The 26245-nt window shown below is 39.5% G+C and overlaps 1 protein-coding gene across 3 annotated transcripts in view; it reads right to left on the bottom strand.

Moving 5' to 3' along the window:
* The window catches only part of AHCTF1 (AT-hook containing transcription factor 1), a 51424-nt gene that overhangs the window by 13141 nt on the left and 12038 nt on the right, over window positions 1-26245 (bottom strand). For all 3 annotated transcript variants that reach the window (XM_081905775.1, XM_081905773.1, XM_081905774.1), the window contains exons 2-25: window positions 25400-25526; window positions 23658-23911; window positions 17968-18148; window positions 16600-16807; window positions 16262-16378; window positions 14493-14577; window positions 12522-12672; window positions 12146-12278; window positions 11870-12051; window positions 10936-10997; window positions 9223-9351; window positions 8332-8422; window positions 8155-8244; window positions 7865-8005; window positions 7204-7308; window positions 6409-6502; window positions 5396-5519; window positions 5260-5316; window positions 3676-3822; window positions 2871-3055; window positions 2451-2595; window positions 2164-2295; window positions 644-791; window positions 411-561 (exon numbers count right to left, since the gene is read on the bottom strand). In XM_081905775.1, coding sequence (XP_081761901.1) covers window positions 411-561; window positions 644-791; window positions 2164-2295; window positions 2451-2595; window positions 2871-3055; window positions 3676-3822; window positions 5260-5316; window positions 5396-5519; window positions 6409-6502; window positions 7204-7308; window positions 7865-8005; window positions 8155-8244; window positions 8332-8422; window positions 9223-9351; window positions 10936-10997; window positions 11870-12051; window positions 12146-12278; window positions 12522-12672; window positions 14493-14577; window positions 16262-16378; window positions 16600-16807; window positions 17968-18148; window positions 23658-23911; window positions 25400-25520 — 3233 coding nt within the window. In that variant the 5' untranslated portion in view covers window positions 25521-25526. The remainder of the gene's footprint in view (window positions 1-410; window positions 562-643; window positions 792-2163; window positions 2296-2450; window positions 2596-2870; window positions 3056-3675; window positions 3823-5259; window positions 5317-5395; window positions 5520-6408; window positions 6503-7203; window positions 7309-7864; window positions 8006-8154; window positions 8245-8331; window positions 8423-9222; window positions 9352-10935; window positions 10998-11869; window positions 12052-12145; window positions 12279-12521; window positions 12673-14492; window positions 14578-16261; window positions 16379-16599; window positions 16808-17967; window positions 18149-23657; window positions 23912-25399; window positions 25527-26245) is intronic.

Genomic DNA, 26245 nt, shown 5'->3' with positions numbered 1-26245 from the left:
GACAAGCTCATGAAAACCACTAGATGTACAAGTACTGTCTTCCAGAAGAGGAAAAAATAAAGCACACAGTCAGTCAGAAGCCAGGTAATAATGTTCAAGTTTGGGTGAGAAAGCAAAGGTTAAGCAATGAGTTGCTGCCTTTTCAACTCTTTTGGCTCAACTTTATTCCCCCTGCTTTTCCTACAAAACTATTATAAAAGAGCAGCACACTGCTTAGTATGTTACGTAATGGTGGGGCCCTGGTATCTGTCAAAGTTTATACCCTAAAATTAACACTTTTGTAATAATATCAACACCAGGCTATTCATTATGGGCAATGGAAAGCAAGTGAAGAATATGGACAGCTCCTATTTTAGTACCGGGCAACTTAAGATGAGGTAATTTCCTACAACAACAAAACGAATACTTACATATCATTTTGCAACGACTTGTTTCTCTGTTCAGTTCCCACCCACACCTCTCCAATTTTGGACAGTACATTATTGATTAATGTTGCTTTTGTGACGACATTTCCTGCAGTAACTTTCTTTGCAACTGTTGACAGTGGCTTTGGTCTTAAAACTTAAAAAAAAGAGGAAAAACAGCATTAAACACTTAAAGCAAGTTTTGAAAGGTTTTACCACAACACACTGAAAACACTTACTTTCCCGCCGTAGTGAAGTTGGCAAGTGGTAAGGCTTGGCTCGCTCTACAGCAAGCTTCCTTTGTACTCTGGGTAGAACTTTCCCATACTGGTCTAATATGGAATTTCTGGCAACTGATCTCTCTCGCCAGCGGGGATCGCGATCATTCTGTTTAAGAAAGGAGTGATAAGAGGAATTTAAGTTAATATTTTACAGAAATATATGAAATAGTAAACCCAGGGTTAGGAGAGGCAGTTTCACAGTCAAACTGTATAGAACTGCTTATTCATGGGCTCTTAAAGCTGGACAGGAAGATTTTTCTGACCAATATTAATAGATCAACAGTACACTATGCAAACTATATATATAAAAAAGGCAAAGGACCCCTGACAGTTAAGTCCAATTGTAGACAACTCTGGGGTTGCACTGCTCATCTCACTTTACAGGCCGAGGGAGCTGGCGTTGTCCGCAGACAGTTTTTCCGGGTCTTGTGGCCAGAATGACTAAGCCGCTTCTGGAGAAACCAGAGCAGCGCACGGAAACGCCATAAGACGACCCCCAATTTTAAACTTGAAAAATATGGCAATACAAACCCTGATGAGGTTTGTATTAACTGTGAATGACTCCCTCTGCAGGGGTGGGGGACCAGTTAGATCAGAGCTGTCCTCTGTGCATTTGGAGAAAGGTGTCATCAGCATGCTGATGACACACAATTCTCTCTCTCCATTCCATCAGAACCAGGAGAGGCTGTGAAGGTGTTGGTCAGGTGTCTGGAAACAATGATGGAGTGAATGGGGACCAGTCCTGATAAGGAGGAAGTGTTGTGGGTGGGTGGTTTCCATGTCCGCGAGATATGTGTACATCCTGTGTTCTTGGATAAGTTGCTCCACTGAAGGACCAGGTTTGTAATTTGGATTCAAACTTCTCAATGGAGTCTCAAGTGCCTTCTGTGGCTAGTATGCTCAAGCTTAGGCTGGTCCACCAGCAACCGATATTCATGGACTGAGACAGCCTGGTCTCAGTTGTCTATGCTCTAGTAACCTCCTGTACTGTAATGTACCCTATGTGGGCCTGTCCTTGAAGACAATCTGGAGGATACAGCTAGTGCAGAATATAGCTGCAAGCAGGGCACTCTGAAGAGACCACTTAACACCAATCCCGAAAACATGGCATTGGAGATTAGTGAGCTACCAGAACAATTTTGAGGTGTTAGCACTAGCATATAAAGCCCTAAATGGCTTGGGACCCAAGTACCTATCAAAAATTTCAGCCCCCAAAATTGGCAGGTGAGGCCTTGGTGGTAGTTGATGCTGACCTGTGACATGGCCTTTCCAGTGGTGGTTCCCTGGTTGTGGAATGCCCTCCCTAGTTCAGTGTTTCCATCACTATTAACTTTAAATAAATGGGCCCTGAAACAAAATGCTGTGCATGGAGTGCTGTGGTTCAGACTTCCAGCCATTCCATGCCACTCCTCAACCCACCTGAGATTTTAAGGGAAGCAATTCATAAATGGAATCAATTAAAAAATATTAAGGCTTACCATGAGATTAGCTTTCAGTGATTGATTCAGCTGTAGCGCAGGAACGTAGTTGGCACGCTGAAGATGATGAACTAAGAGGAACTCATGATTGTTAACACCAGCGCTTGTCCTCAAGAACTTCTCCAGACACTCCTAAGGGGGAAAAAGGATTTAGAATATTAAGCTTCCTTTTCTGGAGCAATAAGGGTCTAATTATGCAAACACACATGCACATAGTGTCAACGAGATTTCCAATCACTTTTTGGTGTAGAATTGTACTTTCAGAAGTTATTCATCCCCAAGATTACCTGTTCAGTTTCTGTGAATGGTAGCTTTAGCAAATCTTCCATCAGTCCCAGCCCCTGACAGGTTTCGTATACTTGTTTAAGCATATCTTCTACATTTAACCGAGTAGAATGCTGCCGCAGGACACTCCAAGCTTCCACCATACAACTGCAATCATTTTTTGAAAAGTAGATTAATGTTGTGACAGATATTTCTGCTACAGGAAAAATTGCATTAAAAAACATTAAAAACTAGTATTACAGATGTGCCAAGGGTGTAGGTGTTCATCCAATACATATCATGGCATTTATTTTATTTTATTAATTAAAAAGCACGCCAATACCATAAAAATGAGTATTAGTATCTTATCAACTGGGGAACATTTTTCTTCTTGAATACAGTGATATCACAAAGAGTAAAAATAAATGCTGCACTTTTTTCACCTGTTAAACAGCAAGACAGTAAGGTGAAGTGTTACTTCACTGTTGCTCATCAATGATGGCTTCATTGTTTGTATGTATCGGAGGGCTCGCCTGTGCTCTCCTTGACACATCAAGAACTGAATTATCCTTATGTGCTGCCAAGGCAATTTGATTGTAGCTGGATGAAACAGATAGGTCAGGGAATTCTGCAAGAGTCCAAGACAATATTCAGAAACCTCCCGTGCAGTTTCAATCTATTTTCTGCTAAACAGTTTTCTACACTGAAATGAAATTATGGAATTCAACATATACACCAATTCTATAGGACAGCAAGATCTGTCCTATAGAGCCACCAGTTAGTTGTGCTCCCACTAAAGCAAGTTAAACAAGACATTGTAAGCAGGTCAGTTAATGTTAGTGTTAGTATAGCTAGTGCAGTGATGCTGAGAACTGACAGCTCAAAGCCAGGTGATTTCTAATTCTTTCCCCATCTACACTGAAAGGGACTGTTGCCAGGGTAATAGTCATGTCCCACACTGCTGCAACACCAATAAGATACTGGCAGCATCAGCCCACTATAATCCTGAATAGAGAGCTAATACAGAAACCATTGCACCAGAAAGCATCATAATTTTATTCAATTAGTATGCCATTAAATTGAACAAGGGCCATAGCTCAGTGTCAGACTATCTGCTTTGCATGCAAAAGTTCCCAGGTTCAATTCTCAACATCTCCAGCTAAGGCCGTGAGAGACCCCGTCTGAAATCCTGAACAGCCACTGCCACTGAGCTAGACAGACCAATGAATTATCACTTTATATACCCACCTCAAAGTCATTGTGATCCAAACACCAAAAACCTTGGATTAAGTTAACCAGACCTATAGGAATTGCAAATGCGGTTGGGAAGGAGCCCACTGAAGTATCAGCCTTGTTTGGACAGGAATGCATGATGTCCAACAGTAAATAAATTGTCTAATTATAAATATTAAGGGCAATCATTATTTGAGTTTGTTTTCTATGACGTGCTAGAACAGACACATTGTACAACATAAAACCATCTTTCCTGCAGCTTCTTCCTTTGGTTTTTTTGTCTCCAATAATTAATATCTTATGTTGGTAATTTGCATGAGAATAACCAAAGCCCAAGTATATTCTTGTTTGCTCAACCACTTATTTGAGTTGAAGCATGCAAACTGCTAGGGAACCTGTTCGAAAACTGCATGAGTTCCAGTGAAAGCCCTTGTGGAACAGCAGTAGCTGTTATTTTCATTTTGCTTACACTTCTTTTAACTATAACCTTATGCTTAAGTAAAGTAGATGTATTTGTAACAGACATCGTGACTGAGAGAATACAGTGCTGCATAACAGTATGATTTAACATATACAAATATCCCACAATTTTTTTGGAATGCAGCAATTATTTAACAACAAGAACTTGCATTACAATGGAGAAAAATGCTAGAGGTAAGCAATGCTTGACATAGGTAGCTGACAAAAAATGAAGCAAAAAAATTAAGAGATATCTAAAGAATTAGGATGCTGCCTGTAACAAAGAGATTTACCAAATATTTAAATTTTATATACAGTGTCCAACTGGAGGTCTGTGCATTTTGCATCACCTTGATAACCAAACAAAATTTGTTGATGCAACCAACCCAGGTCACTATGCTTATTTATTGCCTATGACACTGTGCTGAGGATTAGCAGCCAAGTGAAACTACAAAGACAAACACTTGCACCTCCCCCCTAAACAACGAACTGAGCCTCAGAAAGACTTAAAAGGAGCTACACTTGCAGCACAGCAAGATGGCATGCTTGCTTTATAAATTCCTCTGTGGTTCAGACTGAGGTCTGGGAGATCTGAGGGTTTCTCACCAGAGTAAGAGAAATGCAGAGTAAAGTGTCCAACATAAAAAGCTGGGGGTGGGGTGGGGAAAGAGAATCAACTCAATGTTATTCCAATAAGATTCATCGAATCAGTTTATGTAAAAAGGTTATCTTTCAAGAAACAGATTATGTTTATGGTTATGTGAAAATTATGAGGTCCCAAAAAAAAATATATACAATTAATTTATATGAGGGGAGTAGAAAAAGCTAAAACTGTAAAAATTTTAAATAATGATTTAGTTTAGTAATTTGAGATCCTTGGTTATGGTGTGCAATACATGCACAAGTGATAGGACTGGTGGTTCTGTTCTTCACATTGTAGCACAGTCCTCAGGTTGCTATTCTCTAAGTCCATGAGATGGCAGATACTGCTCTTTTTTTGCAATTCCTTGCTTTTGGACATCCTAAGTTTTCTTCATCATACGCCTTAAATTCTACACATTCATGAATTGCCAATAAAAGGCTATTCTCTGTATGATGTATTTTAAAGACAACATTATATTGAAGTCTTTGAAAGGATACAGTTGCATGCTTGTAGAGATCTTCAATATTTTCCAGTAAGTAGAGATCAAGTAGTGCCTATAATGCAGAACACACTGAGTCAGGTACAGTATTCCATTTGTTAAAATATTAGAAAATCTTCTCCAATCATACTTACATGTAATGTAGGAGGAGGGTATTTTCCTGTTCCTCCATCATCTCTCTGCCACAACTTCACTACGGAATGGCCTAACTGGGAAATCAATCCATCAATCATCAAACAATCAGGGTTCCATTTGCCTCTACAAATAAAAAAAGTTGTTTTTTTAAAAAAACTTATTTCCCAGATGTTGAAAGCATATTTACCATTTCTATTAAATGACTGTGCAATTTAGATTTCTCTCACAGAGAGCGAGAAATCTGAAACAAAATTTGAAAACTTGAATTCATTGGAACAGGGATCTCTGTAGGAAACCTTTCAGCCTGACAGTGACATTCCCTTCTGTATAACCTTCTGGGAGCTGAATGTCAGTGGTGGGTGGGACCAGAGGAAAAAGTGGGTGGGAGAATGAATGCTAATTTTACCTTAGTAAAGTAGCCTAGTTTCTATGCACAAACAGACACATGCCCTATTCATCCATCTAGGCAAGCAATAGGTATCCTCAGAGTTCAAGGACACGTTTCAGTCAAAGAGAACATTCAAGTGGCATTTGAATCAGGGTCAGGGAAGGCTATAGCTTGGGAGAGGGCATCTGGCTAGGAAGAGTCCCAAGTGTCATACACAGTGGAGGAATGTATTTGGTCCCCTGGCCTGAGGCTGCTCACTCTGACTGTAGACGTTCCTTCTGTAAAGCCATTAAAACCAATTTAAGCTTTCCTGAATATAGGAAGCAGCTGGATTTTATTAGGCATAGATTTTTATTACATGCTACAACAGATCCTGACAGAACAGCTTACAGTTCGACAATACAAGAGAAGGGAAGAACAAAAACTGCAGTTGTAGTGCTCGTAGAAGTAATATTTATATAAACATTTTGCAAACAATGAGTGTCCATAGGCAAACGTTTTGCAATTTTTGAAGTGCAAGCAAGTCCCTTAAGCAATCCTGCCTACACCTTGGTGCTTATCTCCCTGATAATGAAAACCCATAGGCTATGACGTAATTTGAAACTTCATTTACTAAGAGATTACCTTGATAAACGTTCCAGCTTCTGACGACACCCAGCATAAAAATGTTGTATATGCTGGTAATTATAGAATGGTTTTGACAACTGCATATCTTCATCTACCAACAAGAGAGAAATGCTCATTTTAAAAACATTGTTAAATGAAAACAACTAAAAACAGAACACATAGAAATGATCGTCTCTGCATTTTGAGAACAAACAGTCTCGGCCCATTATACCTGAAGGAGCATCTCCACCCCCATCGTTCAGCCCGGACACTGAGGTCCAGCGCTGACGGCCTTCCGGCGGTTCCCTCACTGCAAAAAGTGAGGTTACAAGGAACCAGGCAGAGGGCCTTCTCGATAGCAGCACCCGCCCTGTGGGACACCCTCCCATCAGATGTCAAGGAAATAAGCAATTATCTGACTTTTAGAAGACATCTGAAGGCAGCCCTGTTTAGGAAAGTTTTTAATGTTTGATTCTATTTTTAATATTCTGTTGGGAACCGCCAAGAGTGGCTGAGGAAACCCAGCCAGATGGGCAGGGTATAAATAATAAAATGTTGTTGTTGTTGTTGTTGTTGTTGTTGTTGAAAACAGCTGAACTCTACTGAAGCAGAGAAACTACCAGTGTTACCACATTTTTGAAAATTGCCTTTGCAAGCCACTTGACTACTCAAATCACTGAAAAATATAAATGCTGTATTAGTCAAATTTTAGCCAATGGGATTAGAATTAAAGATAGGCTTGTTCATGTTTCAGGTTATTTTGATGCAACTGAGTTGTGTCCGAGAACTGAAATACGATTTTTAAAGGCTTACCTAAACTTTCTGGAAGAAGGTTGGATCGGCAGAACCAGATGACCACTTGCACATACAGTGAAAGGAGACTGGTTACAACCTGCTTATTTGTCAGATCTGTAATGCCTGAAAATAAAGCAACAAAGTTGTGTCAGCTTTTAAGCACAATGCATCCTTTTGAGAGCACTGATAGATCACAGCACATCATTCACTGGTAAACTGTTACTATGACAAACTGTCATCGTCTATCTACTTGGTAGATTAACAGTCTACTTGGGTATGCATTCCTTCTCGCATCTTGGTGAACAGAGTCGTCAATTCTGGTTCTACTTTCCTCCAGACTGATTTTAAAACATACTACTCCCATCCGAAATACAGCCATAAAAAGATACCAAGCCAACTGTATTAGAAGTTCAAGACCCAGAATTAAAAGTCTAGAAATTCTGAAAAAGCTTTCCTTTAATCTTTTTGGTATAAACATCCTATGATTTTGCAGACACCAGTTATTATTTTTAAAATAAAATTTAAAAATAGAGGCCCTCTCTCTTCACCAAGGAGATGAAATTTAAAATAGCTGTAAATACACATACATAAACTGCCTTACAGGAAGGGGGGGATAACATTCCTATTCATTAGAAAGTTACATAAAATGTGCACCTTAGATTGGATCTCATTTACACACCTTTTTCTGTGAGTTCTTGTGCTTCCATTACAAAACAGCTCAAAACAGTGCTAAGGTTGCTAAGAAGTAACTCGCAGTGCTGCAAAGACTGTAGAGTTTGTGGACCAATAAAGTTAGATGACCCATCAAATAGTGGGACACCTTTTAAAACAAAGACAAAAAATTATGACAATATTAGTTTGAAGTGAGTTTAAACATGCTTTCCCTTATCACTAGATGAACAAGTAACCCAGCCCATTTACTAAATATGCTCAACAGAAACTTTCATACCACCAAATCATACTACTTACATAGTCGAACAAAGTCTTCCTTAGTGCTAACCACTTTATTCCATGTCCATTCAAGAACAAAGCGCAAATTAGGAGCAGAATCTGGTTGCTCTTAGAAAGAAAGAAAAGAGCAGAAGTTATGATAATAAGTTTTACGTGCTAGAGGAAATTTTAATCAAATTGTAAGGCTTTATTTACCTTCAGAGGTCCACTGTTTGATGAAGCTAGTGAGAAGTCCTAAGGAACTAGTTTGGATAGCAGCTGACAAGACAGCTTCAAATTGCTCTTCCTGAAACAAAATAGTAATAAAAATGCATTGATCACTCCTAATGCTGATTCAAGTATTCTCATGCTTATAACAGGTACAGGTACATGTAAAGGTAAAGGTAAAGGACCCCTGGAATGGAGGAATGTGACTGGGAAAAGATGAAAAAGGGAGAAAAACAGATATCAAAAGGATCCTCACAGTGTCTGGATAGGTCAGTTCTTGGTTTACACTGAAAAGCTATTTGAAAATGTGTCTCTAGCCCATAGATATGGAGAAATCTGGAATCTCGAAAATTAAGTGCTTCCCTTCATAACATTTTGTGGCAGGGCCCCATTTATAAAGTTTTTATGCAGATGTTAAAGTCATGAATACTATACAATACAGTGGTACTTCGGGTTACATATGCTTCAGGTTACATATGCTTCAGGTTACAGACTCCGCGAACCCAGAAATAGTACCTCGGGTTAAGAACTTTGCTTCAGGATGAGAACAGAAATCATGCTCTGGCAGTGCAGCAGCAGCGGGAGGCCCCTTTAGCTAAAGTGGTGCTTCAGGTTAAGAACAGTTTCAGGTTAAGAACGGACCTGCAGAACAAATTAAGTACTTAACCCGAGGTACCACTGTACTGGTCAGAAAAGGATGTGCATCACCAAATGATCCAGAAAGTTAATTAAAATGAGTCCTGAGTGCACACATTTAAGCCTACTTTCATGCATGCCTAGATCAGGAACAATATCTGAATTTAACTAGATTTGGGTGTTTAAAAAGAGAGGCATTGTGAAAACACTACAGTTTCTTTTCCGTATTTGTCATGGACATACCTGGCTCAGACTTGAAGGCTGTACATCGATAAATCTTGGAGAAAGCAAGCCAGCGACAAGACATCTGTTATAACTATCAGGAATGGCTTCATTTAAGGAACCACCAAATTTTTTTAAGAAATGCAATGTCTGTAAATAACAAAACACTATTTATTAAGACAGCAAAAATTAAGCTGTCAGCAGTAAACTGCAAAACACAAGTCATAAAAAAATTAAGCACTTGCTGCCAAAACAAAGGCTGATGAGTAGTAGTTATACTTATCACTTTTTCCTATAACCATAAAGGGAAGATTTATAGAATTCATTGTTTTCTTTCTGTGGATAGGAAGGCTAGTAAGAATCTTGGAGCCAGGAACTTCTGTGAACTTTTTTGCAGGACTGTGTGTTACTGCTCTTGAGTACCATTTTGGCAGCACTCCATAGAGATTCATGGACATTTAATTGGTCTGTACTCAGGGTGTTGCTCACTGTTGAACCTATGTACTACTGTTGTTAAGAGATATACTGGATACAACTAGAACTACCTGGGGACTGGAATCCAAAGAACCTTGTGCATGCATGGAAAGCACTCTGAGTACACATAGACACAGGGTACTTGTTTTCTATTCCACCTACAACTTACATAAACTTTCACAGTGGAGGGTCTCCTTGAATAGCCTTTCAAGGTTAGAGGGAAGAATGCATCAGGAAAACCCTATTACGAAGCAGGACTGCTTGCCTCTTCTGCATAAAGCACTCTTATGCATTCTGTTACTCATCTACCCATCATCTTCCAGGGGCAATGTGCAGAAGTATGAAAATTCACAAAACATATAAATACAGTACAGCATTTCTTTTTAAAAATTCAGGCTAAACGCATAAAGCTAAACAACAACAAAAGGCAGTTTCAACTAAAATTCTATTTAAAATCCCTGGGCAAACAGGTCAGTCTTAAGTCATGAGCAGGCTGGTATGGGAAGAAGCAGTCCCCTCAGGTGTCTGGGTCCCTATTTAGGGTTTTGAAGGTAAGGACCAGCCTTTAAATTGGACCCAGAGCTGAATAGGCAACCACTAAAATTCTTTCACAACAGGTATAATATGGGCCACCCTAGCTGTACCAGCTGGATTTTTCCACCAACTGAAGCTTCTGGATCATGTTGAAGGACAGCCACGCATATAACACATAACCGTAATCCCACTCAGAGGGTAACCAAAGTGTGTATCACCATGACAAAGCTATCCTGCTGCAAAAATAGCCAAGGTTGGCAAAAGCACTAAAAGAGATAAAAGGTGCTCTAGGCAACCAAGGCCACCTGAGCCTCATGTGGTAATTATGGATCAACTAGTATCAATTGCGTATCTGGTCTTTAAGGGGAAGAAAAAAACCTGCCTGAATACCAGTTAGTGAGAGATGAGAGCTACCTACATACACTGCCTTCTCAGGATTCAGTTTCAGTTCACTGACCTTCATTCCAAGTCATTATTAAGTGCAGAATTGAATACCAGAATTGAATGCTTCTGATAAATGTGTATAGTACAATCAGGTAATCACAATCTGACTTTTGATTGGGAAGGCCTTTGCTTGCTTTCGGTGAACATTCTCAGACACATTAGAATAAAACTGCCATGGTCGAACTTACTTCTACCAAATGTTATATGCTGCTGACTGCCAAAATTAGTAAAAATGTGAACAGGAAAACATCATAATGAGAGCAACAGAGAATTAAAACTTACATCCTTTTGAAATCCTGTGCAAGTGACATGAACAACCCCAGTGTTCAGCAAACAAGTGGCATCTAAAGTATAGAGAATTTCATTAGATTATATTGATACCAGCAACATTAAATAGGTATAATGCTCAATTAGCTGAAAGGTATGACAAGTTCCTTATTTGCTTCCTATTCTGACAACTTCCAAGCTTTTCTCTAGATACGATTTATGACACAAATTGTGGAAGAGATCCAAGAGCAATACAGATTAACTATTTTGTAGAGAGATTGGTTAGAAATGTGTAGGTGTGCTTGCAGCCTATATGCTGGGTGAGAGACTGAAAGGGTGTCGAACTTTGGAGCAGAAGCTCTCAACTACGTAAGGACCTCTGCTTATTATATGCAGAACAGAGGCAGGCACAGCTCATGTTCAGTAAGGCCCCTCCTTAAGTCTGATTGCATCTTCAACTATCTCACTTCTCCCATTTGCCTACATACAGACTACATGAATGCCTTTTCTAAAATAGTGCAGGGAAAGTTATAAAATACTAGTGCAGTTCACAATATAAAAACACATAAGTTATACAGCCACTATACAGAAGAGTTCACGTTTTCCACCAATGATATTATTGGTAACAACCAATAAGTACCCTGTGACACTAAGACAACCAATTCCATATGAAAGTGCAGCAATGTGTTGTTAGCTGGGGAAAAACCTGGATTTTTCTACCTTAAAAATACCAAAAACGAAATGAAGAAAAAATGCTTTCCCCTCAAACTGACATTTGGACTGCCTGCAATAGAGCAAGGGCTGTGCATTTTTTGCCTAACAAATCATCTAGACATTCCCTTCAAGTAGTGGCAGTCCTAATTGCTAGAAATGATACACAGAATACAAATTTAATCTTTGAATGTCTTACTGAACATGTTCCTGTAGAAGTAATTGATGGTACACATACCAAAGTTGTAGGTGCTTGGGTTAAAAAATTGTTCAGGTGGAGGATACGAAGGAGGTACACCACGACTTAAGCTTCGCTCATGTACCAAGACATCCAGAATGTGATGTGGAGAAGTCATGCTCACTACAGCATCCAGGGACCATAATGCAAAATAGGGGCAATTGTGTAGAAATTCCCCAGGCCTTGAGAAAGCAGACCAAAAAAATACTTAGACAAGCTGTTAACATATTAGATATTATTTCTGAAAATCTATGAAGAGAAGCTGCCATTTCTTACCTTAATGAATCTGGCATTTGAGCATGATACCAGCGATTTATGTCAAATATACCTAAATAGGTAGATGGATTGCCTTGACCATATGTGTTTACTTGCCAGCTGAAGATTGATACACTTGTATCAGGTGATATGACTAGGAGGAAGAAAGAGATGGTACTACTATAAAAGTGCTGGAAGCTACCAATTACACAAATACAGCTCAAGAGCAGCAGTTCAGAAACCTTTACTTTATCATTATTTGTTGATACAGCACTGAAATTATTAACCAAAATGTTATTTATCACAGAATACTCAATGCAGAATTAGGAGGTTTTTACACAGCATGTTCTCATTCTTAGTTCTAATGGTAAGTTTTTTTAATGTTTGATGTACCAACCTTCATTAATACCATCTTCTCTGTCAACATGGCTTCGAAATTTCTCTACTGTTTGACAACCGATCAATTTGGTGTTGCTAGTCTGCCCTCTTAAAGAGAAAACTCCACCTGTGAGGTCTAGGCTGTACCTTTCTTCACAGTATTCTAAACCCTGAGGGGGAAGAAAGTAATCACGTTAAGACAATGTGCAGTCTACAGGTTAGTAAGATATTAAGAAATTCTGTTTTAATAAAAAAGGAATGCTTAAAATTAATATCCCAATTATGACACAGAAGAGTGAGGGTAATATAAGGTAAAGTGCACAAAAAGGAGGGAAAGACTGATGCCAGTAGCAGTCTTTTTGATTCGGTTATACATGTTGACAATTTTCACATTTTTTGAAAGGATGTCAAAGACAAAACTGGTTCCACTAAGCACTAGAAGCATATTTAATTATGAGAATAGCCTGCAGGAGCATTTCAACAATGAAAAGGTTCTCCAGGAAAGCTATCCTATGTGGGTATTTTAAATAAAAAGTTGATGTTCAGAGTTGCTTTAGGGACAAAAATATCCTGTCTCAGAAAGTGGAGCTCTGATTGTATAAGTTCTCATATCCTGTAAAACATACCTGTTATAATGAAGGTACACACTGCAGCATTCCATGAAATAGAAACAGTTTGAGACAGCCAATATAAGTCATTCAGAATCCACCCACTGAAATAAATAGGGTCTATTCCTAGTATGACCAACCCCGGAATTTCACTCAGTGAAATTTGCTATATATTCTTAGAGGTGTCAAGTCTGAAGCAATACTTAATCAAAGTTAGACCTTTCTGTGAGGTTTCAACAGACCATATGAATTCATGTCAATTTGTTAGGCAAACTGTGCTTGAGCTGTAGTATATGAATATAACAGTATTATGTTTAAATTAAAGCAATATTAAAAGAGGCAAACCCAAGAAAAAAATCACTTTATAATGACAGGATGTCGAAGCACATGACAAACTAGGAAGCATCTGAGGAATTAAGCCTGGGGGAAGAAATAAAACACAAGCATGAAAGTTCTTTTTAAGCTAGCCAGAACGCTTGGGGCACTGTTAAAAAACAAAACCCAGATCTCATACAGTCAGTGAGTGACAGGCAATAAAAATACCTGCTCAAAACACAAGTAGATAAATCCAGGAATTTGTTTTGGCTTTTTATGACAGTACCTGAGCCTCAAACAAACTAGAACAGAAGTAATGACTTTTGCATGCAGGACAAGTTGATCATTTATATGAAGCATTGTTACAGACAATTCAAATCACTATAAAGAGATCACTGAAACTGCTTCCACGTGTTTGTTCTTTACAGGTGCCTTAAGTCTGGAAGCTGTTCACCAAAAGAAAAGTCTTTGGCTCGTGCAATGAGTTCAATTTCATGCAGTCTAACTGACTACATACACCTTTGGGTAGTATCCTAAGGATTATTTTTCACATATTTGGCTTCTTATATATTCAATGCCAGGAACACTGACAGTGGGTGGCAGGTAAGAAAGCTAATTTACACCTATTTTTAAGTGAACTGCATGATGTTACTGTGCATACAAGTTTCATTTTATCATTTCATTTTTTAAGAATGCAAACTCAGTAGTGCAAGCACACTCCAGATTTGTTAACTACATTATTAACGAGCAAATGTAGTGAACATTTAAGAATAAAATCTGAGGAAATGTCTTCTGAAAATGAGAGAGAGAGAGTGTTGAAACTAGACTCAAACTGATTACATCAATTTTATCAGTGCCATTAGGACATCTCTACATATTTGTACATCTGTAGCACAGTAATAAATACTATCTAATCTCTGAGATGAATGGAGTAAAATCTTAAAATCTAAAGTATTCCCTATTAGCAAGATTACGGGTGGACTACATATTTAGAACCCAGTTGTAGTTTTAGAGAACACCAGTTCAAGTAAAGCAGTATTGAATTTTAGTATATACAAATACTTTACCTCATACATGATTTGTCCTGATGCCAAACGCCTTCTGTCACTGAAAGCCAACTGCAGTAGATGTAAACTAACAATATCCCCTTCACTAGAAAGAAACAAGTTAAGAGTTTAGTATAAAACCTAGGCACCTTTGTTATTTGTCAGGTAATACTACTTAATATAGTTACTATAGAATATTTTAAAACACAGCTGCTATATAATAAATATTCTTAATGTTATGCTTTAAACCAGAAGAAATGCCAAGTCTCTGACCAGAAAAACTGCTGAAAAACTTTGTTATGCAACTGTAGCAAAGAGAACTCTGATTAGACAAATTTTTAAAGCCCTCTAAAACAACCTGCAGTGTAAATGGAGTAGAGGTAATTGGATAGTGGTTTTGTACAAAGGTAGAAACAACAGCAAGTCTACAGACACCTCTTTAAAGCAACAGAACCATTTGTAAGCAGTTATTAAACTAAGTATTGTTATGTAACCAACTAAGTACTGTTATATAACCATAGCCAACCTGAAAATAAACCTATTATTTTTTATCACAGTAAACTTTAGTAAGCTTTAACAGAATTTGTTAACTTTCAAACCATAGCCTCCTAGTTTGCTCGTGACATGCCTATATTGGCATGGCCTCTGTGACATATGCATAGAAATAGTCCAGTCTAATCTGTACGAACATTTCGTTAAGCACATAGATTCATTCCAATGAATTGATGGGAAACCCTTGCATGCAAGAGAGATCTGCAGGCACTTTTACATCCCCATAGCAATCAAGAATCAGGCATATTATCACTGGAACACTTAAAATCTAAAGTAGTGTCTAAAACATTCCGCAAAGACTGTAGTATTCAATTTGTAACAAATCCAACTTTCCTAGTATACAGGTTCTCAGTAACTATGATGAATCATTCATTATTAAATGATTCTAAATATTTTCTGCAAGATTCACAGATTTAGCTAAACATTTTGAATCCAGTTTCCAAAATAATTATTCTTTTCAATCACCATCAAATTATTTTATCATATTTCACAGGCAGAAGTCAAACACATGAATCTTACCATGGAAGGTCCCTAGCTTTTGTTACCAAGACCTTAATTCTGGACTTGTATTTCAATTTACTTCTGCTTTGAAAATAGTTATTACAGAACATGGGTGGGGAACAGAGACCTGTGGGGCTGGTTACAACCTCTGAAGCCATACAAATGTTTTTTTCAAGCCTAATTGTGACAGGGGGGTCTATTTAATAGCTAGGGGTGGATTTAACCCCTCTGTGTACTGTTACCACCTGGCAAAAACAGCCCCCGATACTGCAACTAACTTTGAAAACAGCTTTTTACTGGTGCAAATGGAAGGGTTACCTCTTCCCTTTCCTGCTGTAGTCTCCATAAAGATCATCCCACTTTTAAAATCTTGGGGAAGGGAGCAATGAGAATCTGTACTGCGTGAGCTCTTGATAGCAGGAGAGTGAGATTATCACAACCACTCTTATTTTGGCCTCTGTTACTGTTGGCAAGCAGCCCCCCCCCCCAGATGGTTGGGTCAAGAGACAATGCAGCTCTCAAGCATTAAAAGTTCCTTACGCTTGCTACAGAAGGCTTTGGTAAAGGATTTCATTCTGACCAGAAGATTAGGTACTAGAATGTAGAACAAGATTGACCATGCAGGAATAAGCAAAGCGATGCAAGCAATATAAGTTAAGACTTAACTTACATACGATTGATTATCTTGCCAATAGCCAGCTACTATTTTCTAAATTTGTCAGAATGCCTATACCTACCTTTCTTGTGTTGACTGAACAGCCCACAAGTAGCAACAATTGCGAGGATCATTTTCAGGTTCTTGAAAAGTAACAGTGTAGACAGGAATTCTACCTCCTTCTAACTGGGAGTGGTATCTAAATGGGTAGAGGAGAAAGGTAGGTGGATAAAACTGTGTAAATCCATTGATTGTTATGCAAGTAACTTAACCGCTTTTTGTTTTGTATTGAATATGCATCTAACTGATGTACTTTTATTCCATAATCCAATATTTTATGATCAGTACACAAACTATCAACACATCCATTCAGTTTATTTCATTAATGAAATACTGCACTTTTCAGATACATATACTCACTCTTTCTTCAAACTTTTCATATTCCACAGTGAGAGATATCCATCAGAAAACCCCACAACTAACTGGTTGCTCCTGTGTATGTATGAAAGAGTAGTCACAGGAGTTCCTGATGGGTTCAATAACTGGAAACAAAGATGGCGACCTTTCCTTGTTATAGCTTCCCTTATTTGGGGGATTTCAGGAGGGATTCCAGTGATGACTTCTAGATCTGTATATGAAAGTATGCAACACAAACACACAATGCCATGCTTTAAAGTAGCTAGCCTTTAAAATGTTGGTTCAGAGTGTCAAGCAGCCACTACACAATTAGTTCAGTTGAGGAATGTACATGTAAAATGTTCCCTATCCCATTACTTCTCATTCATACTGTATTATTTATTTTGTTTTTCATTTGTCAGAACTGTATTTATTCATTAGTTCATTTGTTTTTCCATATATGTCAAATTGAAGATCCAGCCATTATTATATATAGTCTAACTCTAGATGCATACCTCTAGTTCGTTTTTCATAATACACAGACAGTTTTTGATAATTTGTTCACATCAATATCTGCTCCAATATCTGAATAAGCATATATCACAAACTGAAGGTTCACAATATAACAATCCCAGAATAAACTTTGTCTTTTAGCTAGGTTCTTGAAAAAACAAGGTCACTGTATCGTGCCCCCTAATTTTGGCATAGGTTTCAGCAGCAGCAAAAAGTGTTTGCTTAGTAAGCCTACCAAAATTTGTGGAAATACCTCCCCATGAATGCAAAAGAAGATTCCCAGGTGCTTTCAGTGCCAACAAAGGTTATACATGCTTTAGATGAACTTCAAGTCAGTCGTAGTCTGACTTGACTATTCTACTGCAGACAAAACTGAAAGCCTAAATCCATTCATCCAAACATCTAGCCTAGAGAACTGATACAGTGAACCTACTGTTCTGCCCCACCATCCATGGCAACTACAGTGAAATTATTTAAGCAATCCAAAAGTCATCTCACATATTAAGAAACTAGTCATGTATTGCTTCTCCAAAGCTTTGCTCCCCCCACCCCCAGTGTCTCTGCAGCTTGGCAAACATCTGGAGCAAGATTGCCAAACAAATGAAAGTTAAGCAAGATTGCTGGATCTGGATATTATACAAAATTATGGTTTAAATAATTCATGGTTTGCAAGCCAACAACAAAACATAACTTAACATCACAATTTGGTGCCAGAAAACCAACTATATTTAGATTGATTGGCTGAATTTGGACATTCAAAGTAACTGCTTTGGCTGGACGTACCATGGATTGTGTGAAAATCAGGTCACTATGTAGGAAACTTAACTCTTGTTTTTCAATAATCAAGCAATATTACAAGGAAAAATTAATTGAATTTACCAGATGCCTCTATTTCATTCTGGCTACATGATAAGTCATCCAGACATAGATCAATCAGGAGGACATGCCCAACATCTGTAACCACAGCAGCCACACCGAACAGCCACCTGAGACTCTGGTGCAAGTGCTGCGTTGTCAAGCTGGCTCCTCCATGGTTAATTATGGGTTCAATGGCAGTAACCTAGGAAAAAAACTGAGTATTACTTAAGATATTTGACAAATTGCAAGGTAAGCAACATGAATTCCATTTAGTTTTTGTATTTAGTCCAGCTCTATCACCCAGCATTGCAATCCCAGGTATAAGGATTTGGTCATGGCTCCATCCATATTTGGCATTCCCAGAATTATTAACTTTATCCCCCCCCCCATTTTATTACATTTATATCCCACCTTTCCTCCAAGGAGTTCAAGGCAGCGAACATGGTTCTTGCTCTCCTAATTTTATTCCCACAACCACCCTGTGCTGAGAGACAGTGACTGGTCGAAGGTCACCAAGTGAGCTTCATGACCAATTAGGGATCTGAAACCTGGCCTCCCAGGTCCTAGTCTTGAAGCTGTCTTCAAAGGAAAGAAAGTTTTCCTGAGTTCCAAATAATTTTTGAAGCTAATGAGATTTGATGCACTGTTAAAACACAAGCCATTGTGCTACAGAGAACTCTTTTTGGACAGAACACAATTGCTCATTGAAATGCCTCACAAATTCAACACTATCTGGACTCTGCTTGTCTTTGAAGACCTGAATTAACCCCCCCTCCCTTAAAAAATAAAAGCTTCCTGATGTTGGAGCACAAAACTCTGCATAAAAGCTTAGACATTTCTTCACAGAAACATTTCTGTTTAAAAGCCTTTACACACAACTGCTGCTTTAAAAGATAAAACCAATGACCAGAATAAACATTTTTACACTTGTGAGAACTGTAGCCTTTATTCTATTTTATTAAGATTATTCAGAGGCCCTCAAAGTGGGATTAAGACCGTGTATCTGGCTCATTGTAGAAAAAGTGCAGAGATCTCATATTTGAAAGTAAGATCTCCATGTCCTTGCATGCAAGATCCCATCCCAACAAGACACTATTTGAGAATTACTTGGATTCAGGGGAGAACATTATACTGCCTCAAAGAAAATGTATCCTCAAAGTAATACTGACCTATTATTTAAGGTTATTCGGCAGAAAAGTACATTTCATACTCAGTGGTGTTCTCCAGCATTTTAAGACCTGACAAATGCTGGAGATATGACAGATTTCAAGTGACAGCAGCAAGCACTAGAAACGGATTCTTTTAGGATATTGAGTAGATCAGGTCATTATAAAATATTGCAGCCCACTGAACCGTGCATTAAGAGTATAATTAGAGTCACAGAATGATGATGACACAAATGCTTAGGATCAAGCAAAAAGTCTGAAAATTATTATTGACAAAGAATATGGCTAAAATTCTGAGCACTCGGGCCTAGAGATTGCCGCCAAAATATATTTACTTCCATTCCACAAGAAGGTTAAAACAGGTTACTGTAATCAATAAATTTACAAGTTTCCACTCTGACTTTATCAATTCTTCCCAAGCCTCAAATCAAAAATTGTTGGATGTGCCTGGAGATAAGAATTCACCCCATTTGACTATTTGGCTTCATATTTTTAAAACCTCTCTGAATACTCTTTATTAACACCTTCCCAGTCCTTAAATTTATACTGATTTCCTTCAACATACATTTCAATAATGAGCTTAAAAGAAATTTGCTCCAGAAAAATCTCGAAAGAACTTTGATATGCCACTCAAAGTATGGCTTGCAGTTCAGAGAATTCAGGAGAAATCACAAACAAAATTCATGTAATATCAAAATGAAGAACGGCACATTTTTGCAGATTAGAGATACACAACCATGACTCTCTTGTAAGTGGCTGTGGAAATGGAAAATACCATGTGCCTGCAGATGTTTGCTTGCTATCTGCAACGGGAAGTTCCAGGCTCCAAGCCTTCAGCATCAACAATATGGACACAACTGACCTAAATATATTTGTTCTAGAAGCTCAAGAGCCAAGAATGCCAAATATTTTAATGATCAGGTTTAATACAAATTTGGACTGCAGATGACCAAATATACACCAGAGAACAGCTCACCATTTGAATTTTGTTTTCCATTGACATACGTTAATGCTTCTCTGCTCATAAATTTTTAGTTTGGTCTCTGAACCCAAATATTATCTAAACTAAGTATATAATAATAATAATAATAATAATAATAATAATAATAATAATAATAATAATAATTATTTATTATTTATACCCCGCCCATCTGGCTGAGTTTCCCCAGCCACTCTGGGCGGCTCCCAATCAGTGTTAAAAACAGTACAGCATTACATATTAAAAACTTCCCTGAACAGGGCTGCCTTAAGATGTTTTCTGAATGTCAGGTAATTCTTTATCTCTTTGACATCTGATGGGAGGGCGTTCCACAGGGCGGGCGCCACTACCGAGAAGGCCCTCTGTCTGGTTCCCTGTAGCCTCACTTCTCGCAATGACGGAACCGCCAGAAGGCCCTCGGCACTGGATCTCAGTGTCCGGGCTGAACGATGGGGGTGGAGACGCTCCTTCAGGTATACAGGACCGAGGCCGTTTAGGGCTTTAAAGGTCAGACCAACACTTTGAATCGTGCTCGGAAACGTACTGGGAGCCAGTGCAGATCTCTCAGAACCGGTGTTATGTGGTCCCGGCGGCCACTCCCAGTCACCAGTCTAGCTGCCGCATTCTGGATTAATTGCAGTTTCCGGGTCACCTTCAAAGGTAGCCCCACGTAGAGCGCGTTGCAGTAGTCCAAGCGTGAGATAACTAGAGCATGCACCACTCTGGCGAGACAGTCCGCGGGGAGGTAGGGTCTTAGCCTGCGTACCAGGTGGAGCTGGTAGACAGCTGCCCTGGACACAGAGTTAACCTGCGCCTCCATGGACAGCTGTGAGTCCAAAATGACTCCCAGGCTGCGCACCTGGTCCTTCAGGGGCACAGTTACCCCATTCAGGACCAGGGAATCCTCCACACCTGCCCGCCTCCTGTCCCCCAAAAACAGTACTTCTGTCTTGTCAGGATTCAACCTCAATCTGTTAGCCGCCATCCAACCTCCAACCGCCTCCAGGCACTCACACAGGACCTTCACTGCCTTCACTGGTTCTGATTTAAAGGAGAGGTAGAGCTGGGTGTCATCTGCATACTGATGAACACCCAGTCCAAACCCCCTGATGATCTCTCCCAGCGGCTTCATATAGATATTAAAAAGCATGGGGGAGAGGACAGAACCCTGAGGCACCCCACAAGTGAGAGCCCAGGGGTCTGAACACTCACCCCCCACCACCACTTTCTGGACACGGCCCAGGAGGAAGGAGCGGAACCACTGTATGACAGTGCCCCCAGCTCCCAGCCCCTCTAGACGGTCCAGAAGGATGTTATGGTCGATGGTGTCAAAGGCCGCTGAGAGATCCAGCAGAACTAGGAAACAGCTCTCACCTTTGTCCCTAGCCCGCCGGAGATCATCAACCAGCGCGACCAAGGCAGTTTCAGTCCCATGGTGAGGCCTGAATCCCGATTGGAAGGGATCCAAATGGTCCGTTTCCTCCAGGCGTGCTTGGAGTTGTTCAGCAACCACCCGCTCAATCACCTTGCCCAAGAATGGCAGATTTGAGACTGGGCGATAGTTGGCCAAATTGGCCGGGTCTAAAGATGTTTTTTTAAGAAGCGGTTTAATGACCGCCTCTTTCAGCGGGTCTGGGAAGGCTCCCTCACAGAGGGAAGCATTCACCACCCCGCAGAGCCCATCGCCCAGCACTTCCCGGCTCGCTTTTATCAGCCAGGATGGGCAAGGATCAAGGAGACAGGTGGTCGGTTTCACTCGTCCAAGCAGCCTGTCCACATCCTCAGAGGTAACAGATTGGAATTGATCCCATATAACAGGACCAGACAGAACTCTAGCACTCTCCCGCCCTGGCCCTGCTCCCACGGTGGAGTCTACCTCCTTCTGAATCTGAGCGATTTTATCTGCAAAAAACTTTGCAAAAGCATTGCAGGAGATCTTGGGGTCCCTACCAGGCCCCGGTGGTACAGGTGGTTCCGATATAGAAAACAGTGCATATAAGATATTTTACCTGTGGCATAAGTTAAGAGAACATTGCTTATGCAGGTAATCCCAAACCCAGGGCAATAGATAGCATTCTCATTTTGAACAGGCCATGCAAATAAAGCAATGCAGTACCAAGGATATACTGGGTTGCATCCAACCTAGTACAACTATGAGGAAGTCTCATGCTCGGGAATTTTTCAATGCCTATCCACACCGCATAGCAGCGTCCCAAAGAACCTCTCCTTAGGGAAAGCATGAGAGTTGCTATGAACTTAGGAAGTTCCTTAATACAAAGTAATACAAAGCATCCAAACAGTTTAGTATTGCCTATGCTGACTGGAAGCAACACCCCAGGGTTTCAGACAGGGTTATCTCCAATCCTATCTGGAGAGGTCAAGAGAATGAACCTGGGACCTTCTGCATCCAAAGCAGATGCTATACCACTGAGCTACAGTTCTTCCTTTAGAAGATGGGAGAATCACCCCAATTCAAGTATAAGGCTGCGTTCAATTCTGGGTGATTCTTTCCTCCTCCAGCAGTCCCCACAACCCATTCCATGTTTTTGCAGATAGCCCCCCTGACCATAAGTACAGTCTTTTCAGGGTCCACAATGGAATGTAGCAGCAGCAATCGGAAATAATTCCCAAGCGTGACAGATTGCTGTGCTGACATCAGAATGGATGCAACTCTCTATTCTGACAATACTACTGTTGATAGGCAAGAAAGAAGCAAGGAACACTCCAGATACCGGAAATAGGTTATCATATGCCCAATGCTTTTCATAAAACTCCTTTAGGGGCATGTTTTTAACATTTCTCACATCTAAGATATGTGATATAACTCTTGTTCAATGAGAATTGTTGTTAAAAATGTGACCACAAGGAAGTAATTTTCCAAAGTACAATGATCTTAAAATAAGCTACAGTTCTACTAACTTCTTCCTCTTTTTTGTGTTTATCAGTTGTGCCATCCCAGTTTTCAATATGATTGATAGGTAGTCGGAAAGTTAGAGCGGCAGAAAATAAACCCAAAACAAATCTGAACTCTTTCCAACTGACTGAAAAATAAGTTCAAGATGCCAAAGTGGCAAATGGTTAGCTTCACACACAAAAGCACTTTTGTCTTCTGTGAAGAGAACATACAGCAGAGAATGCCCATCAATACAAAGATCCCAGGAGTGTCCACACACTTTTTAACAACATTTTTGCCTCCCTACTTCTGCAAAGCACCTGCCTCCTCTTATTCCATCTGCCTCAAAACTATGTTCCACCAAGAGCTGCATTTCCAGTTTCACTAAGCGCTTGGCCTGCTTAATGCCCTCATCCTTGGTACTACTACACTCATGCAATTGATTTCACAAATCCTATTAAAGGATCTTAAACTGCCTTTCACTTGCTGAGAAAAGGGGGAGTTTGTCTAATCACTGTGAAGATAAGACCTGGATTTCAGTTTTAAAGGGTATCACTAATATGTAGGGGAGAATTTGGTTTGATGCCAACAGCAAGAAATACAATATAAATAATATCTAAAGTATACAACAAAGCAAAAGTCTTGATTTTTATATTTAAAGCCATGAATGTACCCTTCCAGGAAGAACAACTGCTTTGACAACTCTTGATATTCCAAGGTCATACAAACACAGAACACTCCCTTCTGCTTCTTCCAAGCCAATTAGTAGTCCAGTTCTTTTTTGCCAGGAAAACTCTTTCACTGCAAGGATAGTGGGAGGCTGTTCAGTCACTCCACTAAAATGGTATGCAGACAGCCGTTCTCCAGTGACTGAGTTTACTACCTCAAGCTGAGGCCCACAAGCCAAGCAGGCCAGTCCACTTCGTCCTAGAAAAAAAACAGAAGAAATATACATAAGTAACAGGAAAAATGTGGAGGCATTATTGTAAACCTAGGATCTGGAAAGAAGGGCTGAAGAAGAAAAGTATCTTTCCTAATAAACATAGTGAAAAATAATGCATACATTGCATCTGCGGATGAAAGGTATATACAATTATTATTATTAAGCATCTTTGTATAGATATATAGATATAGATATAGATACGATATATATATGGCTTTTCAAATGTTTTTTGATACATTAAAAAAATGTTCCTGAATAAACACAAGAAACTGTAATACAAGCATACCTAGCCAGTTTCCATCTAACTACCTATGACAGCATTTCCAAAGAGTTGGGACACTCTGCAGAGAAACATCCATGCATATTTACAAAAATATATGCAACACTGCACACAAGCACAGTTGCTTCCCAAGGGACCACTGTACTAGCCCTGAGGTTAAAGAGGACAATGGGACTAAAAATAAGAAAGGGGCCAAATTACAAGCAAAAACTTAGAAACAAATGTCTTTTGCCTGGACACAAAAACTCAGTTCCATACTTATATTGACTCAGGTATATGGGAAACACAATGCCAATGAATATTAAAGGGGAGAAAATGAGTTCTGATTCTAGATCTACTCCTGGCAAGTGCATACACTTTCAGTCAATGAAAACCCTTCATACTGAAAACTTCAGTGAACAGCCTTAACTACAGTTTATCTGTTCTGAGGTACAACATGGATTTTTCTGAAGATTACTGCATTTAACATCTCAGTCGGTAGAGCACGAGACTCGTGGGTTTGAGCCCCACATTGGGCAAAAGATTCCTGCATTGCAGGAAACTTGTCACCTTGAGTTGAGATAAGATGAACCAATGCAAATAATCCAGTATAGGAGTGATTTGTTCTCCTCTTCACGAGTTTGGTTTGTTTGGTTGCTGCACTCTGTATTAGCTGAAGCTTCCAATGTTCAAGAGCAGGCCAAGATTGGACATTTTATAGAAACTAATGAGAAGTTACTGTCGCATGTGTTATATATGAAAGGAAATCAGCCGGTGCATCTACCCAAGCTAGTAAAAAAGTGTCCCTTAGCCCATTGCTACCACCTAGAAATCTAGCATCAGAGCAGGACAAAATTGCTGTTCCAAGCAGTGTATTTCTCTCTTCATGGGCATCATGACCCTGCTGTGAATGGGCAATATCTGACAACCATTAGCAACTCCATCCTGCCAAAATTTAGCTTCAGTGTCTATGAAGATAGAACTGCTGCAACATTAAATTCAGTTCCTGCATTTGGACTCACACAGATGACCAACTGCTCAGTGTCTTCATTGTGGGTTCTGATAAACTGTTCCCTACATGGACCCAATTTGTTTTCCCCAGTTAAGGGCATTCTTCTTTGCTCTAGTGATCATATTACTGACTATGCATTTACACATTATAACATACATTTAATGTTCCAAATGGATAAGAAATGAATTCTCAAAGTTTTACCTCCAGTGAATTTCCCATGAAGTACTGAATCTATCATTATTTCATCTTCCCCAAGAGCTTGTATAGTCACTTCTGGAAATTGCAGCAGGCTGCTGGTTACGTGAGCTGTTAGGTCTCGCATGCTTCACTGTAGAGACACAATAGGAAGTTTATTCAGCAAGCAGACTGTTCCAGTAAGTTATTACAGCTACTACAATACTCATGATATAAGGGAACTCAAATTCTGCAGTCAAAATAATTGCTTTTTCTGCGTAATTTACTCCTTTTCAATTATCCTTATCTGTAAATACCAGAATTTTCTAGCAAAGCCTAGAGGAAGTAAAGGATACCAGTAAAGGTTATCATAGGTGATAACCAATGTTACTCACACTCAGAGGAGACCCACTGAAATAAAATGATTTAACTGACTTAGCATTAGATATCACCCTTAACTTTAGAAGATGGTAATCTGCAGGGATTACAGATGAGAGTCAATAGTAATGGATCTATACCAGGTTCCAAAGTATATCTTATGTAACAAACACATTTTCCACAAATTGTAAACATTCATCAGTAGCTAAGAATCAAGTTTACTAATCACTAGTATTACTAAGGTTCATTAAAATAAATGTCAACAGCTTCAATATGTCATTGCCTATGCCAAACACTGAACGTGTAAGACACACAGGTAGCACACACAACCTTAAAAAGGTAAAGGACCCCTGACAGTTAAGTCCAGTTGCAGACGACTCTGGGGTTGCAGCGCTCATCTCACTTTACAAGCCGAGGGAGCTGCTGTTTGTCCGCAGACAGTTTTTCCGGGTCATGTGGCCAACATGACCAAGCCGCTTCTGGCGAAACCAGAGC

The sequence above is a fragment of the Podarcis melisellensis genome (assembly GCF_964234715.1).
Source record: "Podarcis melisellensis genome assembly, chromosome: 3".
NCBI classification, from domain to species: domain Eukaryota; kingdom Metazoa; phylum Chordata; class Lepidosauria; order Squamata; family Lacertidae; genus Podarcis; species Podarcis melisellensis.
Note: the sequence above shows the minus strand (reverse complement) of the source record. Positions and strands in the feature narration are given on the sequence as shown.